Source organism: Sapajus apella, unplaced genomic scaffold (genome assembly GCF_009761245.1).
Source record: "Sapajus apella isolate SASKATOON/1434 unplaced genomic scaffold, GSC_monkey_1.0 scaffold1, whole genome shotgun sequence".
In the NCBI taxonomy this organism is placed as follows: domain Eukaryota; kingdom Metazoa; phylum Chordata; class Mammalia; order Primates; family Cebidae; genus Sapajus; species Sapajus apella.
The window spans coordinates 77,416,974-77,432,997 of NW_022436941.1; the positions used below are offsets into that span (position 1 = coordinate 77,416,974).

General features: G+C 37.0%; 1 protein-coding gene and 1 non-coding gene across 5 annotated transcripts in view; both read left to right on the top strand.

The window, feature by feature from the left end:
• ERCC8 (ERCC excision repair 8, CSA ubiquitin ligase complex subunit) overlaps nt 1-16,024 on the top strand; it is a 78,775-nt gene that overhangs the window by 3,566 nt on the left and 59,185 nt on the right. For 3 of the 4 annotated variants that reach the window (XM_032280105.1, XM_032280127.1, XM_032280113.1), the window contains exon 2: nt 13,623-13,718. The exons of the other annotated variant lie outside the window; for it this stretch is intronic. In XM_032280105.1, coding sequence (XP_032135996.1) covers nt 13,623-13,718 — 96 coding nt within the window. The remainder of the gene's footprint in view (nt 1-13,622; nt 13,719-16,024) is intronic. 4 annotated transcript variants of the gene reach the window in all.
• On the top strand, nt 2,126-2,241 carry LOC116554745. Its single transcript, XR_004270292.1, has one exon. It is a non-coding gene; the product is annotated as a U5 spliceosomal RNA (small nuclear RNA).

Genomic DNA, 16,024 nt, shown 5'->3' on the forward strand with positions numbered 1-16,024 from the left:
CAAGTTCACTGATTCTTTCCTCTGCCTTTTCCAGTCTATTAGTGAATACATTAAGTTAAAATAATTTTACATTGACAACTAAAATTTCCGTTAGGTTTTTTTTATTTATGTCTTCTATTTCTTTGCTGAGACTTTCTATTTTAATAACCGTTTCAAGGGTGTGCACAATGGCTTGCTCAAGCTTTTTTTATTTTTAGAGATGGGGCCTCACAGTGTTGCCAAGGCTGGTCTTGAATTCTCAGGCTGAAGCGATGTCCCTCTCCTCAGCTTCACAGGGAGTCGCTGGGGTTACAGGCTCAAACCACCATGCCAGTGTTGCTCAAGTTCAAGCATTTTACAACGTTTGCCTTGAAGTCTTTATCAGATAATCTCAACACCTGTGTCATCTCAGCTTTGGCTTCTTTTGATTGTCTTTTCCCATGCAAGTTGAAATTTTCATGGTTCTTCATATACAGGGAAATTTTGGATTGCATCCTGGACGTTTTGAATACTCTTATAAGACTCTGGATCTTATTTTAATCCTATGAAGAATGTTGATGTTTTTGTTTTAACATTTGCTTAGCAAAGTTCTTGAGGCAACAAGAACCTACCTACTTATAGGGACTGTAATTTTAATGTTAGTTCAGTTTTCAAAGTTTCTTCAGATCTGCCCCAAGTGTATGCCATTCAGTGGTCAGTCTGTGACCTGAGTGGTTAGCAACTTTCAAATTCCTTTGTATATTACTCAGCGTTAGATCTATGCATGCATCACTCAGGGATGAGTTCTGGAGTTTATAAACAACTTTATGGGATCACTTTCCTGAGCCGTTCTTGTCTATGATCTCTTGAATATGTTCTAGTTCTCTGAGACTCTCTATTTTGGCCATCCAGCCAGAAATTTTAGGCTTCAGTTACCCTGTCCTGCCACATACTTCCATGTTTAGGCCCAAGTCTGGCCTCAGAAGTGAAAATAGAGGTATTAAGCAATGGGGATTGCCTCTACCCTCTTGGGATCGTGGCTCAGATGAAGAGAGAAAACAATTTCCCGCCCTCAGAGTTCTGGCTTCTGCAGCCCACCATTTCTAGCTGTAGTCATCTCTGTCATGGGATTGCCTGTGACTGTTTACTTTTCAGAGTCCTCAAGTAGCTGTCCATGAATTTTGTTTAGTTTTTATAGTAGTGTTACCCAGAACTGAAGTATTGAATAATGAATGAAATGATCAAATTAAATAACACAACTCAAAAAACAAGAATTAAAAGTCCAGTAATATAAGGGAAAAGATTAGGAGGGTAGATTCAAAAGATCTAGCAGGCAATAATAATTCCAGAGGGAGAACAAAACAAAAATAAACAGTAATTAAGAAAAAGAATTGCAGAAAGACCTGGATTCGTAGACAAAAGGGCTCACTGAAGCACAGAGAAGATTGATAAAAAATATATAAAAGTGTGTATACCTAATAAATTTATCTAGCAATGAAGAGGAAATTATTAAAAGCTTCCAATGGTAAAGAATTTACCATTCACAAAGGTAAAACATCTCATCAGTAGTTTTAGACACTGGAAAACACTGGAATGATACCTACTAACAAGAAAGAAGTATTGTAGCCTGCAATCTCAGCATTTTGGGAGGCCAAGGTGGGCAGATCACTTGAGCTCAGGAGTTCAAGACCAGCTTGGGCAACATGGCAAAACCCCATCTCTACTAAAAATACAAAAACTAGCCAGGCATGCTGGTGGGTCCTGTGGCAGGTGCCTGTAATCCTAGCTACTCACGTGGCTGAGGCACGAGGATCACTTGGTGGAGGTTGTAGTGAGCTGAGACTGTGCCACTGCACTCCAGCCTGGGTGACAGAGTGAGACTCTGTCTCAAAAAACAACAAAAAATTATCTAAAAGTTAAAAAAGAAGTATTGCAACTCAGGAATCCAAACTTAACCAGTCTGTCAGAAAAATATCTTTGCGTTAAGATTCATAGAAATATTTTGCCCCATTTTCCTTCAGGAAAAAAAAATAGGAAAGAACATTAATCGAAAAACAAATATATTTGAATAAAATCCAAAGTTACATAAAAGATGAAGAGGAGGGGAAACCTATGAAACTTGCATTATGAGTGTGATTAAATGTAAATATATAATAAACAAGATGGGATGTTCTGGTTTCTCTTCATAATAAATAAATATTTTGCCATTTACTAAAGATTTCTGTGAAGATGAACAATTATGAGTTATAACTGAATTTTTTGATACCTTGCTTAGGCAGGGCTCATTTTAAAAAATAAAAAAAATGAAAAATAAAAAAATAAGCTAGAAATATATAATATGGCTGCTAAATTTTTTAGACACTTAATTGGCAAGAGGGAAATGAATAGCAACTTCATTAGCAAAAATAAAGGTAAAAGAAGAAACTATGACATTAAATAAATAAGGAATAATACCAAGTATATCAGATGTCATACCAAAAGGTGAACAGGCTGATTTCTTTCATTAAGAGGCATATATTATCAGATTAGTTTTAAAAGCAAAATAAAGCTAATAGCTGTTTCTCAGAAATACTTTGTTAAAATATTTTAAAATACTTTACAAAATTCTTAAGTCGTTAAAAAATTAAAGGATAAGGAGATATCAGACAACTATAAACAAAATGTTGACATCACTACAAATATTAGATAAGTTATAATTTAAGGTTAAAAGCACCAAATATTTAAAGAAGAACATTACATAAAGCTATATACATATGGAGGAAATAAATAAACAACAAACTAGATTTAGTAGACATATGACTTTACAACCCTTAAATGGAGAATGTGCATGCTTTTTATAAAAGTCAGTGATACAGGCCAGGCACAGTTGTTCACGCCTGTAATCCCAGCACTTTGGGAGGCCGAGGCGGGCGGATCACGAGGTCAAGAGATCAAGACCATCCTGGCCAACATGGTGAAACACTGTCTCTACTAAAAAATACAAAAGTTAGCTGGGCTTGGTGACGTGCGCCTGTAGTCCCAGCTACTCGGGAGGCTGAAGCAGGAGAATTGCTTGAATCCAGGAAGTGGAGATTGCAGTGAGCCAAGATTGCGCCACTGCACTCCAGCCTGGTGCCAGGTGACAAAGCAAGACTCTGTCTCAAAAAAAAAAAAAAATAGATAAAAGTCAGTGATACATTTACCAAAATTATTCTTGGCCACTAAGTAAACTTAAACTTTAGCAAATTCAAAAAGATAGCTATCTAACAGGCCACGTTCTTTGATCATAAGCTATAGAAACAGGAAATAAATCAATTAATGGTAACATTACCACCACCTCTAATGTTTTGGAATTCAGAATTACATTTCAGAAAACTCCAGAATCAAAGATGAAAGGAAAATTGAAATTACAAATTGACAATCAAGGAAAAAGAGAATAACCATTTCTACAAATTAGGGGACCCAGAGAAACTTATATTCAATGGAACTGCACAACCTAAAAAAAACAACCAATAATACACACACACACACACACACACTAACCCATTGAACAAGAAGAATATGTAGCCATATTCATCTTAAGACACTAAAACAGAAGAGAATGAGAGGAAATAGTGGATAGGAGGTAGGACTAACTTGGCAGCTCCCACTCAGATGGACAGAGCAGTATGTGCAGTTGCACATTGCGAACTTTTGCTACAAGAACTACCACAGAAACATCCCAGGAAAGCTGAGAGGATCCACAGACCCTTTGAAGGAGTTGGATTGCCACTGAAGGCTCTGGGGGACCGCCAAGGAACTGTGAGTCAGCTGGCTTTCTCAGCTGGGAGGCTTGAAGCATGGGACAAGTTCTCAGCCCTGCTGGAAATAAACTCAGAGCTGTTGTAATGGCACAGTGGGAGTGAGACCAGCCCTTCAGGCTGCAGGTTGCGTGGGAGCTGGGTAAGGCCCTTAGCTGCCAACCTTCCCCAACTTCCCTGGTGACCTGTGTGACACAGCAGAGGCAGCCATAATCCCCCTGGGAACATAACTCCATCGGCCTGGGGAGCACACCCCCCTCCTCCACAGCAGCGGCAGCAATCCTCAGACATGCCTAACCCTGCTCCCACCTGATGGTCTTTCTCTATCTGCCCTGGTAGCTGATGACCAAAGACATAATCTCCTGGGAGCTCTATAGGCCTCCCCACTGCCTGACCCTAGGGCAAGCTTGTATCCTTTCTATACTACTGCAGCTGATGCCCTCTTGAAAGTGCCACCTCCTAACTGGAGGCCAATCAACACAAAACCAGTGCACTTAACAAAAATACAATCAAGGACCCTCATAGAGTCCACTTCACTCCCCTGCTGCCTCTGCAGTTGCAGGTGCTGGTATCCACAGGTGAGAGACCTAAAGACAGATTGCATCATAGGACTCTTTGCAGAAATTCCCCTCTACCAACCAGAACCTGGTAGCTCTGCTGGTTGGCTGGATCTACAAGAGAAATAACAATCACTGCAGTTTGGCTCTCAGGAAAGCCCCATCCTTAGAGGAAGGGGGAGAGTACCAAATCAAGGGAGCACCTCATGGAACAGAAGAATCTGAAAAGCAGCCCTAGAGTTCCAGATCTTCCCTCTGACATAGTCTACCCAAATGAGAAGTAACCAGAGAAACAATTCTGGTAATAGGACAAGACAAGGCTCTTTAACATCCCCCAAAAAATTACATAAGCTGATCAACACTGGATCCAAACCAAGAGGAAATGTGTGAATTGCCAGAAAAAGAATTCAGAAGGTTGATTATTAAGCTAATCAAGAAGACACCAGGGAAGGGTTAAGTCCAACTTAAAGAAATTAAGAAAGAAAGAAGATATGAATGGAGAAATCTTCAGTGAAATACATAGCATAGATAAAACACATTCACAATTTCTGGAAATAAAGGACACACGTAGAGAAATGTAAAATGCCTGGTAAGTCTCAGCAATAGAATCAAACAAGTAGAATAAAGAACTTGGGGCTCAAAGACAAGGCTTTCAAATTATGCAATCTGATAAAGACAAAAAAAAAATTTTAGTGAACAAAGCCTCCAAAAAGTTTGAGATTATGTTAAGCAACCAAACCTAAGAAAAATTGGTGTTCCCAATTATCCGAGGGAGAAATCTAAAAGTTTGGAAAAGGCTGGGTGCAGTGGCTCATGCCTATAATCCCAGCACTGTGCGGGGGCCAAGGCAGGTTGGATCACCTGAGATCAGGAGTTCAAGACCAGCCTGACCAATTTAGTGAAACCCTGTCTCTACTAAAAGAAATACAAAAATTAGCCAAGCATAGTGGTAGGCGCCTATTGTCCCAGCGACTCGAGAGGCTGAGACAGGAGAATTGCTTGAACTCGGGAGGCAGAGGTTGCACTGAGCCGAGATCACACCACTGCACTCCAGCCTGGGTGACAGAGTGAGACTCTGTCTTAAAAAAATAAAAAAAAGTTTGGAAAACATGTCTGAGAGAATAAACAAGGAAAACATCCCTGGCCTTCCTAGACACTTAGACATCCAAATACAAGAAGCTGAAAGAACACCTCGGAAATTCATCCCCCAAATTTATCACCTAAACATACAGTCTTCAGGTTATTAAAGTTAAGATAAAGGAAAGGATCCTAAGAGCCATGAAGCAAAAGCAGCAGAAAACCTATAAAAGAAAACCTATAAGATTAACAGCAGATTTCTCAGCAGAAGCCCTACAGACTAGAAAGGATTGTGGTCCTGTCTTTAGCCTCCCTAAACAGAACAATTATTAGGCAAGAACTTTGTATTCAGCAAAACTGAACTTCATGAATGAAGGAAAGATACTGTCTTTTTCAGACAAACAATACTGAGAGAATTTGCCACTACCAAGTCAACACTATAAGAACTGGTAAAAGGACCTCTAAGTCTTGAATCCTTGAAATACACCAAAATAGAATCTCCTTAAAGTATAAATCTCACAGGACCTATAAAACAGTAACAGTTTAAAAAAAGGTATTCAGGAAACAACTAGAATAATGAATAAAAGAGTACCTCACTTCTCAGTACTAACATCGAATGTAAATGGCCTAAATGCTCCACTTAAAAGATACAGAAACCATCATTCTCAGCAAACTAACACAGGAACAGAAAACCAAACACCACATGTTCTCACTCATAAGTGAGAGTTTAACAATGAGAATGCATGCAAACAGGGAGGTGAGCAACATACACTGGGGCCTGTTGGGGGTTGGGGGCCAAGGGGAGAGAGAACATTAGGAGAAATACCTAATGCATGAGGGGCTTAAAACTTAGGTGATGGGTTGATGCATTTAGCAAACCACCATGGCACATGTATACCTATGTAACAAACCTACACATTCTGCACATGTATCGTAGAACTTAAAGTATAATAATAATAAAAAAAATTAAAGACAATATGTGTCATGTATAGGGAAACATATTAGGAATACAGTAAATGGTAATCATTAGTCTAAGAAAAAAAAAGATACAGAATGGCAGAATGGATAAAAATTCACCAACCCCAAGTATCTGCTGTCTTCAAGAGACTCACCTAACACATAAAGACTCACATAAACTTAAAGGGTGGAAAAAGATATTCCATGCAAATGGACACCAAAAATGAGCAGGAGTATCTATTCTTAGACAAAACAGACTTTAAAGTATCAACAGTTAAAAAAGACAAAGAGGGACATTATATAGTGGTAAAAGGACTAGTCCAACAGGAAAATATCACAATAGATATGTAGGCATCTTAACACCGGAACTTTCAAATTTATAAAACAATTACAGTTAGTACTCGACTTAGGACCACGATCGGTTCTGACAGACCGGTCGTAACACGACTTGGTCGTAAGTTGAGTAGGCTATATGTACAGTACTGTGAAATGATGTTATAAAAATCTTTAAGTCCTATTTTATCATAATTTTCTTTCATTATTGTTATATATCATAATTTTCTTTGTTTATTTTATGCCATTTGTGCCATCTCTACACCGTTTTGTTTCTTATTTTTACATTGGTCAGGTTTAAGTAAAACACTGCATTACCAGTAGTAAAGGTTGACCTGAATGCTTATTATGAAAGCATTCTTGTCAAATCTCATTTTTAAAAAGCCACCTTAACTTGTGGTAAAGGCGCAGCCTTGTGTAAAACTGTGGAATATTCACAGATCACTGAACCACGGTGGTCTATGGTTTGAAGTGAAAAACCACGGCACATGATGAGTTTTGAAAAGCAGAAGAGTATGAACTACGTTAAGTCTTAGGGTTAAAAAGGACTAGTTGCCAGGTATTTATTTATTATCATTGTAAATAGAAAAGTAAATCATCACAATTTTATGTGACTTTCCATGGGATACAAATATGTAGCATTCATCATAAAAGATGTCATCTGGATATCTTGTTAAAATATAATTTAAACTTAGTATGTTCTAATATTGTTAAAGATATAGGAATATAAACCACTCACATTTTAGAAAGAAAGGCAAGAAAATGACTAATAATGATATGATATAGCATATATGTTTATTGTCCTGCACTGTCATAAGCCCAGCTGGGCAACGTTTGCACTGCCAGACTCGGAGCAGTCGTGGCTAGCGATTGTGGTCGTAAAGTCGAATGGTCATAAGTTGCATAGGTCGTAAGTCGATCAATACCTGTACTACTAGACCTAAAAAATGAGACAGATAGCAACACTAATAGTGGGGGACTTTAGCAGTCTGCTGACAGCACTAGACAAGTCATCAAGACTCAGGAAGTCGATAAACAATGGACTTAAACTATACCCTAGAACAAATGGATTTAACAGATATTTACAGAACATTCTACTCAACAACTGCAGAATATAAATTCTATTCATCAGCATCTGGAATATCCTCCAAGATAGACCATATGATAGACCACAAAGCAAGTCTCAAGAAATTTAAGAAAATCGGAATTATAGCATGTACTGTCTCAGACCACAGTGGAATAAAATTGGAAATCAACTCCGAAAGGAACCCTCAAAACCATGCAAATACATGAAAATTAAATAACCTGCTCCTGAATGATCGTTGTGTCAACAATGAAAGCAACATGGAAATTTTAAAATTCCTCGAACTGAATGATAATAGTGATAAAACCTATCAAAACCTCTGGGATACAGCAAAAGTGGTGCTAAGATGAAATTTCATACCATTAAATGCATACCTCAAAAAGTGTCAAAGAGCACAAATAGATAATCTAAGGGCTTACCTCAAGGAATTAGAGAAACAGCAAACCAAACCCAAACCCAACAGAAGAAAGAACCAAGATCAAAGCGGAAATAAATGAAATTGAAACAACAACAAAATACAAAAGATAAATGCAACAAAACACTGGTACTTTCGAAAGATAAATAAAATTGACCATCAGCAAGATTAACTAAGAAAAGAAGAGAGAAGATCCAGTAAGATAAGTTAGAAACAACACAGGACGGGTGTGGTGGCTCACGCTTGTAATCCCAGTACTTTGGGAGGCTGAGGCAGGTAGATCACGAGGTCAGAAGTTCCAGACCAGCCTGGCCAAGATGGTGAAACCCCGTCTCTACTAAAAATACAAAAATTAGCTAGGTGCAGTAGCATGTGCCCATAATCCCAGCTACTCAGGAGGCTGAGGCAGGAGAACTGCCTGAACCCTGGAGGCAGAGGTTGCAGTGAGCTGAGATCACACCATTGCACTCCAGCCTGAGTGACAGAGTGAGACTCCATCTAACAAAAAAAAAAAAAAAAAAAAAAAAAAAAAAAAAAACAGGAGATATTACAGCCATTCAGGGCTACTATCAATAACTTTATATGCATAAACTAGAAAACTTAGAGAAGATGGATAAATTTCTGGAAAAATACAATCCTTCCAGATTAAACCAGGAAAAAATAGAAACCCTGGAAAGACCAATGACAAGCAATAAGATTGAAATGGTAATTTAAAAGTTTCTAAAAAGAAGTTTAGGAACAAGCAGACTCACAGCTGAATTCTATCAGACATTCAAAGAATTGGTACCAATCCTATTGACCTGTTCCAAAAGATAGAGAAAGAGAGAATCCGCCCTAAATCATCCCATGAAGCCAATATCATGCTAATAATAAAACCAGGAAAGAGCATAACAAAGAAAACTGCAGACCAACATCCCAGATGAACAGAGATGCAAAAAATCCTCAACAATGCACTTGGTAACCAAATCCAACAGCATATCAAAAATATAATCCACCATAACCAAGTGGGTTTCATACCAGGGATGCAGGGATGTTTTAACATATGCAAGTCAATAAATGTGATACACCACACAAACAGAATTAAAAACAAAAAAATCACATGATTATCTCAATAGAGGCAGAAAAAGCATCTCACATAATCCAGCATCCTTTTATGATTAAAACTCAGCAAAATCGGCATACAAATAACATACCTTAAGGTAATAAAAGCCATCTATTGCAAACCCACAGCCAACATTATACTGAACGGGGAAAAGTTGGAAAGCATTCCCCCTGAGAACTGAAACAAGACAAGGATGCACACTTTTCACCACTTGTATTCAACATAGTCCTGGAAGTCCTAGCCAGAACAATCAAAAAAGAGAAAGAAATCAAGGATATCCCAATCGGTAAAGAGGAAGTCAAACTGTTGCTGTTTGCTGTTGACATGAATTGTATACCTAGAAAACCCTAAAGACTCATCCAAAAAATACCTAGAACTGGTAAATGAATTCACTGAACTTTCTGGATACAAAATTAATGTACACAAGTCAGTAGCTCTGCTATCACCAACAGCAACCAAGCGGAGAATCAAATCCCAAACTCCTTTTACAATAGCTTCAAAAAAAAAAGAAAAGGAAAAAAAATGCTTGGGAATATACCTAACCAAGGAGATAAAAGACCTCTACAAGGAAAACTACAAAACACTGCTGAAAGAAATCATGGATGACACAAACAAATGGAAACACAGCTGAACTCTACACTCATGGATGGGTAGAATCAATATTGTGAAAATACCCATACTGCCAAAAGCAATCTACAAATTCAATGCAACTTCCATCAAAATACCACCATCATTCTTCACAAAACTTCTTTATCAGTCTACTCTTTACTCTCTCCTTAGGCATTTTCCCTTCTCTTTTCCCTCTACTTCTATGCCATTGTGTTGGGGGGAGTCCTCAAGACCATCCCAAGGTTTGATGATTCTCTAGAAGGACTCAGAACTCAGCATTTACTCATGACTGATTGAGTACAGTGAAAAGTTACAAGATAAACTCAGGAAAGGGAAAAGATATATGGGCAAAGTGTGGAGGAAACCAGGCACAGGCTTCCAAGAATCCTTTCCTGGTGGAGTCACACAGGACACATTTTATTCCTTTAGCAACAAATTGTGACAACATGTGTGAAATGTCTATCAAGGAAGCTCATTAGAGACTCAATGCTGAAAGTTTTTACTGGGTACTGTTCATAAAGGCACCCTCTATCTAGCTTGTACCCAAATTCCAGACTTCCAAAAGAAAAGCAAGTATTCATCATAAAGGACATTATTTTCTCAAGTAGTTCAGGCACAGTGAACCATTCTTATCCAGTCATGGTGGCCACCCTCCTGAAATCCCAGACTGTCGCCAAGGGATAATCTTGTAAGCAGAACTTTCTAAGGGTAGCATTCTCAGACCTGCCATCTTAACTTGTTTTTTGTACACCTTGCCTTCTGCTATTCTCCCCACATCTCTTTCCCTTTATAATATTATTCCCCTTTCCTTCATCTTAACCTCTCCTTCTAGTTTACAAACAATTCAGTGCTAAAGTCATTATGCTGGGGAGAGGTATGCTTCCTCACTTAGTATGGGATTAGGTTCCCTAGAGTGGAATTTCAGAACCTGAGCAGTTGAGAAAATAGTCTTTGTTTGGGGACTGTATGGATTTTAGAGGAGACAAAAATCAGAGCCCAAGCTGTTAGGAGAAGGGATGGTAGTGGAGATGGGAGATTGGTTACATACAGGGGATTGATAAATATATTGACAGTAATGGGAGCCATGTTTCTTACTCTTAAGAAGAGGGAGCTCAAGGAAAAGATGATTACCTTTGTACATGTTTCTTTGATATTGTTTTACTTGTTACAAAGAGTATATATTCTGTTGTAATTTGAAAAATGATCAAGTGGAAAAATATTTTCAGAAAAATAGCAATTTCAGTGGAAAAATGTGAAAAACAAATTTTTTATGAAATATTGAAGTTCAGAAATAACAGAACATGATAGTGGTCTGGGGAAAGAGTGTCAAAGTTCAGAACCAGATGTGGTGGCTACCTGTAATCCCAATACTTTTCAAGGTGAAGGTGAGATGATTGCTTGAGGCCAGGAGTTCGAAACCAGCCTGAGCAACATAGCAAGACTTCATCTCTACAACAAATATCAGAACTTAGCCAGGTGTGGTGACATGCAACTGTAGTCCTAGCTATTTCGGAGGGTGAGGCAAGAGGGTCCCTTAAGCCCAGGAGTTTGAGACTACAGGGAACTGTGATTTGCCATTGCGTTCCAGCCTGGGTGGCAGAAGGAGACACTATCTCTAAAACTAAAATTAAAAAAAAAAAATTGTTAAAGTTCAAATGTAGCTCAGCCAAATATTAGCTGTGTGACCTTGGGGAAATTACTCATGTATTAATCTTATAATCAGGAAATGTATTTAATAATCATTACCACCCCTGTATTACCACTTACTACACTTATTTTTATTTTATTTTTTTATTTTTAGTTTTTGACAGAGTCTTGCTTGCTTTTTCACCCAGGTTGGAGTATAGAGTACAGTAGCATGATCTCAGCTCACTGCAACCTCTGTCCTCTGGGTTCAAGCAATTCTCCCACCTCAGCCTCCCGAGTAGCCGGGATTATAGGCATGCACCACCATGCCCAGCTATTTTTTTTTGTATTTTTTAGTAGAGACTTGGCCAGTCTGATCTTGAACCCCAGACCACAAGTGATCTACCTGCCTCAGCCTCCCAAAGTGCTGGGATTACAGGTGTAAGCCACCATGCTGGGCCTGGCTTTTTATATTAGCTGTTATTGTTATTTATCAAAGTCAGATAACTCATAAATGTTAGTCTGGATATTTAAACCTAAGGCTAAATTGCAATGTATATAAATGTATTGCTATAAATATGCTTAGATGTGTGGTAGAAGATTTAGGCATTACTTGTCTTTTTTTTTTTTTGAGACAGAGTCTTGCTCTGTCACCCAGGCTGCAGTGCAGTGGTGTGATCTCAGCTAACTGAAACCTCTGCCTCCCGGGTTCAAGCAATTCTCCTGCCTCAGTCCCCCCTAGTAGCTGGGATTACAGGCATGCACCACCAGGCCTGGCTAATTTTTGTATTTTTAGTAGAGACGGGGTTTCGCCATGTTGGCCAGGCTGGTCTCAAACTCCTGACTTCAGGTGATCCACCCACCTGGGCCTCCCAAAGTGCTAGGATTACAGGCATGAGCCACTGTGTCCGGACTACTTGTCATTGTTGTACTATATGTTATACCTAGAAGACAAAGGGCCATGTAGTTTCAAATTATATACTTTATACAGCTAAAATGATTTCCAAAATGCTTATAATTACTTGTTGTGCTACTGTCAATAAATGAAAGTATCAGTTTATGCCTTTCCAGCATTGTGCATTGTCATCTTTTTAAAAAGCTGACAATTTTATAGTCCAAAAATTTATAACTTGATATTTAAACTAGCACTATTTTAATCAATAATGAATTTAGAAATCATTCTAGTTAAATTAGTGTAGATGCTAATAACATCCAACAGATTAAGACAGATTCCAATAGTTAATATTCACTAGGTACTTAGAATGTAGTAGGTGTTGTAATTAGCACTTTTTATATATAAACTCATTTAATCTTAATAATATGCTCACTAGGATAATGATAGTTTACTTTTATAAAATATCAGAAATGTCATTTGTCTTAGTTTGAGAGAGTACTTGTTAATTATTTGTATTGATATTTAATTGGCTTTATTTAAATACATATAAGTGTTAAGTTGAACATAGCCTCTTCTTTATGACAGCATCTCATTCTGTCTTAAAAGAAGCCTGCACCCAGGCTGGAGCGCAATGAAGTGATCATGGCTCGCTGCATCCTCGAGCTACTAGGCTCAAGCAATCCTCTGCCTCAGTCTCCTGTGTAGGAGCCCACCACCATGCAGCTTATTTTTATTTTATTTTTTTATAAAGATGGGGTCTCAATATGATTGCCCAGGATGCTTTCAAACTTCGGGTCTTAGTTCAAACTTCTCACCTCAGCCTCCCAAAGAGCTAGGATTACAGGCAGGCATGAGCCACTGCCAGCTCATACTTGTTTTTTATTTCTGTCCATCTTTAGGAAACACTTGAAGGAATTTCTTTTAAATCTGTAATTTGTGCTTTTGTCCATTAGATGTCCTCAGCTACATTTATCAGAATTTAACTTTTTTCATACAAATTTTAGTCTCTAAATACATTTAAAAGTTTGCATGTAATTGTTACCACTGTTGATATTTTAACCATTTATACAAGGTCTCTAAAAATCTATAAATACATGGGGATGTGTGGTAGAAGATTTAGACATTTCTTGTGACTTTTGTACTATATGTAATCTTGGTTAAAGAAGAAATTTTTAAGTGTTAAATTACTTGTTAATTTTTTTCTTTTTTTCTCCCCTTTTTAATTTAAAGAGTTTTGGGACTGGAGTTAAATAAAGACAGAGATGTCGAAAGAGTCCATGGTGGTGGAATTAACACCCTTGATATTGAACCTGTTGAAGGGAGATAGTAAGTTTATTATACTTATATAATCATTTTTCTTTCTAAGTGAAATGAAGTAAAATCCTGCTTTTTCAGATTAATGATATAGAAGGTTCATTAAAATTAATGAAAATCCTAAATTGTAGCATTTTTGAATCTGGCATTATTAATTTCAAATAAATGCAAAACATCAAACCTACAAAATGTTGTCATATAAACATTTCCAAGCTACTTTACTATAAATAAATACTGTTAAATCAATAAACATTGAACTTCTTTTGGATGCAGAGGGCTTTTAAGTGCTAGTGTCTTTAGGTGCTATTTTAAAACATAGTTGCTGCTCTCAAAAAGTCTAATGGGAAAATAATATAAAAAGTGGAGGACTATTTTGAAGAATTAGGTTCGGAACAAATAAGAATTATATTTGAGTTCTTTCTGGCTTTACCACTTAGCAGCTTTGTGACCTTGAGCAATTTACCTAACCTTTCTAACTTTCAGTTGCCTTAGCTATACACTGGGAACAACAATACCTACCTAACAAGTTTGTTTGGAGGATTAATTGAGATAATATGTACAACATGATTAGCATAAAACCTGGCATATCATAAATGATTGCCACTACTGCTGCCGCTATTAATCAAAAGCAGTATTGCATATACTTTTATTCCTTTTAGTCCAGTCTCTACACAGCAGCCAAAGTGCTTTGAAAAATGCAATTCCAAACATATTCTCCTACTTACAGCTCATCATAATACCACATTATGCTTATAAGACAATACAAAACCTTTCATGTGGCCTATAATTAGGCCACATATAGCATTAACTAAAGGAAACACTTTGTCATGTTATGGTAATGTTTAGTGTTTGACCCAGAATTTTTATTTTATACTGAAATGTTATTATTTACATTAAGTCAGAACAGATTTGATAAACTTCCACTTTTTACTTCCAGCTTCTGCTATGGTCTCTCCCAGTAGCGTATAAGAAACATCTTACTTTTAGCATGTGGTTAAATCTAAAAGATGATGAGTAATAATTCTTTCCTTTTTCTCCTGTCCTTTTCCAGGCTCAGTATAACACCTTCTATTCAAGGACAACTGTGGGGCACTCACTTATGAAACATGCAGACATGAGCAGCAAGAGATAGCTGACTTTTGGGTTTGGGTACTGGTCAGGAAAGTATTCAATACTGCTACTCCAGCAAGCCACTTGGGGTAGTAATCAGTTGTGTGGCCTGTGAAGTATCAGAAGCCTGTAGACTACTAGTTGGCAGAGTTGGTGAGAAATGCGGGAAGTTATAGATTATATGTGCGTGAAATATATTTGAGAAATACAAGTGGGGTGTCTTTTTGTACAGCACATAGAAAAAAGTCTGAAGACCCTTGCTACAGTGGTTTTCCCCTTTATTGCATGGTAAAAGTCTACAACTATTTATTTCATTGTTTGCTAAGACTTTTATTTTGCATTAACCCCTTTTGATAGCAAAAAGAGATATAAAAAGGAAAGTGTACATTCAGTAGAAAACTAAGTTCTAATTTTCTTAAGAAAACTTGATGTATATATAATTTGATCAAAATGCCTGTTAATATTTACCATACACTATGAAAGCTGTAAAGATGTCACTGAAAATCAGAATGGAAACTAGACAGAATACACAAATCTGATAGAGAAGCATTTATTTTCAAAGTTAGGTGTTATTTTACAAAAACTATCTGAAAATTACAGTTTAACAGATGCAACTGCAGAGGATGCATTGACATATCACTCTGTGATGCTTGAATTTTCTTTTATACCTTTTAAATTCTTCTAAGTTAATTTCATTCATCTTTAATACTGTTTTCTATTTACATAAAAACGGAAACCATATCTCTTAATACTCTGTCAGCAGAAAAGTATCTCATAATTAAATAATGGCAGTGCCATCAAATACTTCAAATAGAAAGTTAGTGGAATCCAAGAAAAGCTTTTGAAAGCCATTTTAACATAGTTGAAACATCTCACATTACTGTAAATACCATATCAATTAAGATTAAAAGTTAACATAATTTTGTTTTATATTGATTATAAATCAATATACATGATAATACATAGTAAGAAAAGCATAACTTTTAACATAATTTTGTTTTAAACCGATTATACATCAATATAATATACACGGTAATACATGGTAAGAAAAGCAATGTTTTGTGAAGATGAAGTATGAAGCAGAAGTGTTTTGGGAGTTAGGTGTATTATACATGTAACTTACAACTGTATCCAAACATTTTATGAATCTAAATAAAAGTTGTAGTTGTTAAAATTTACAAATATTTCTCTATGTGTACATTTAGAGT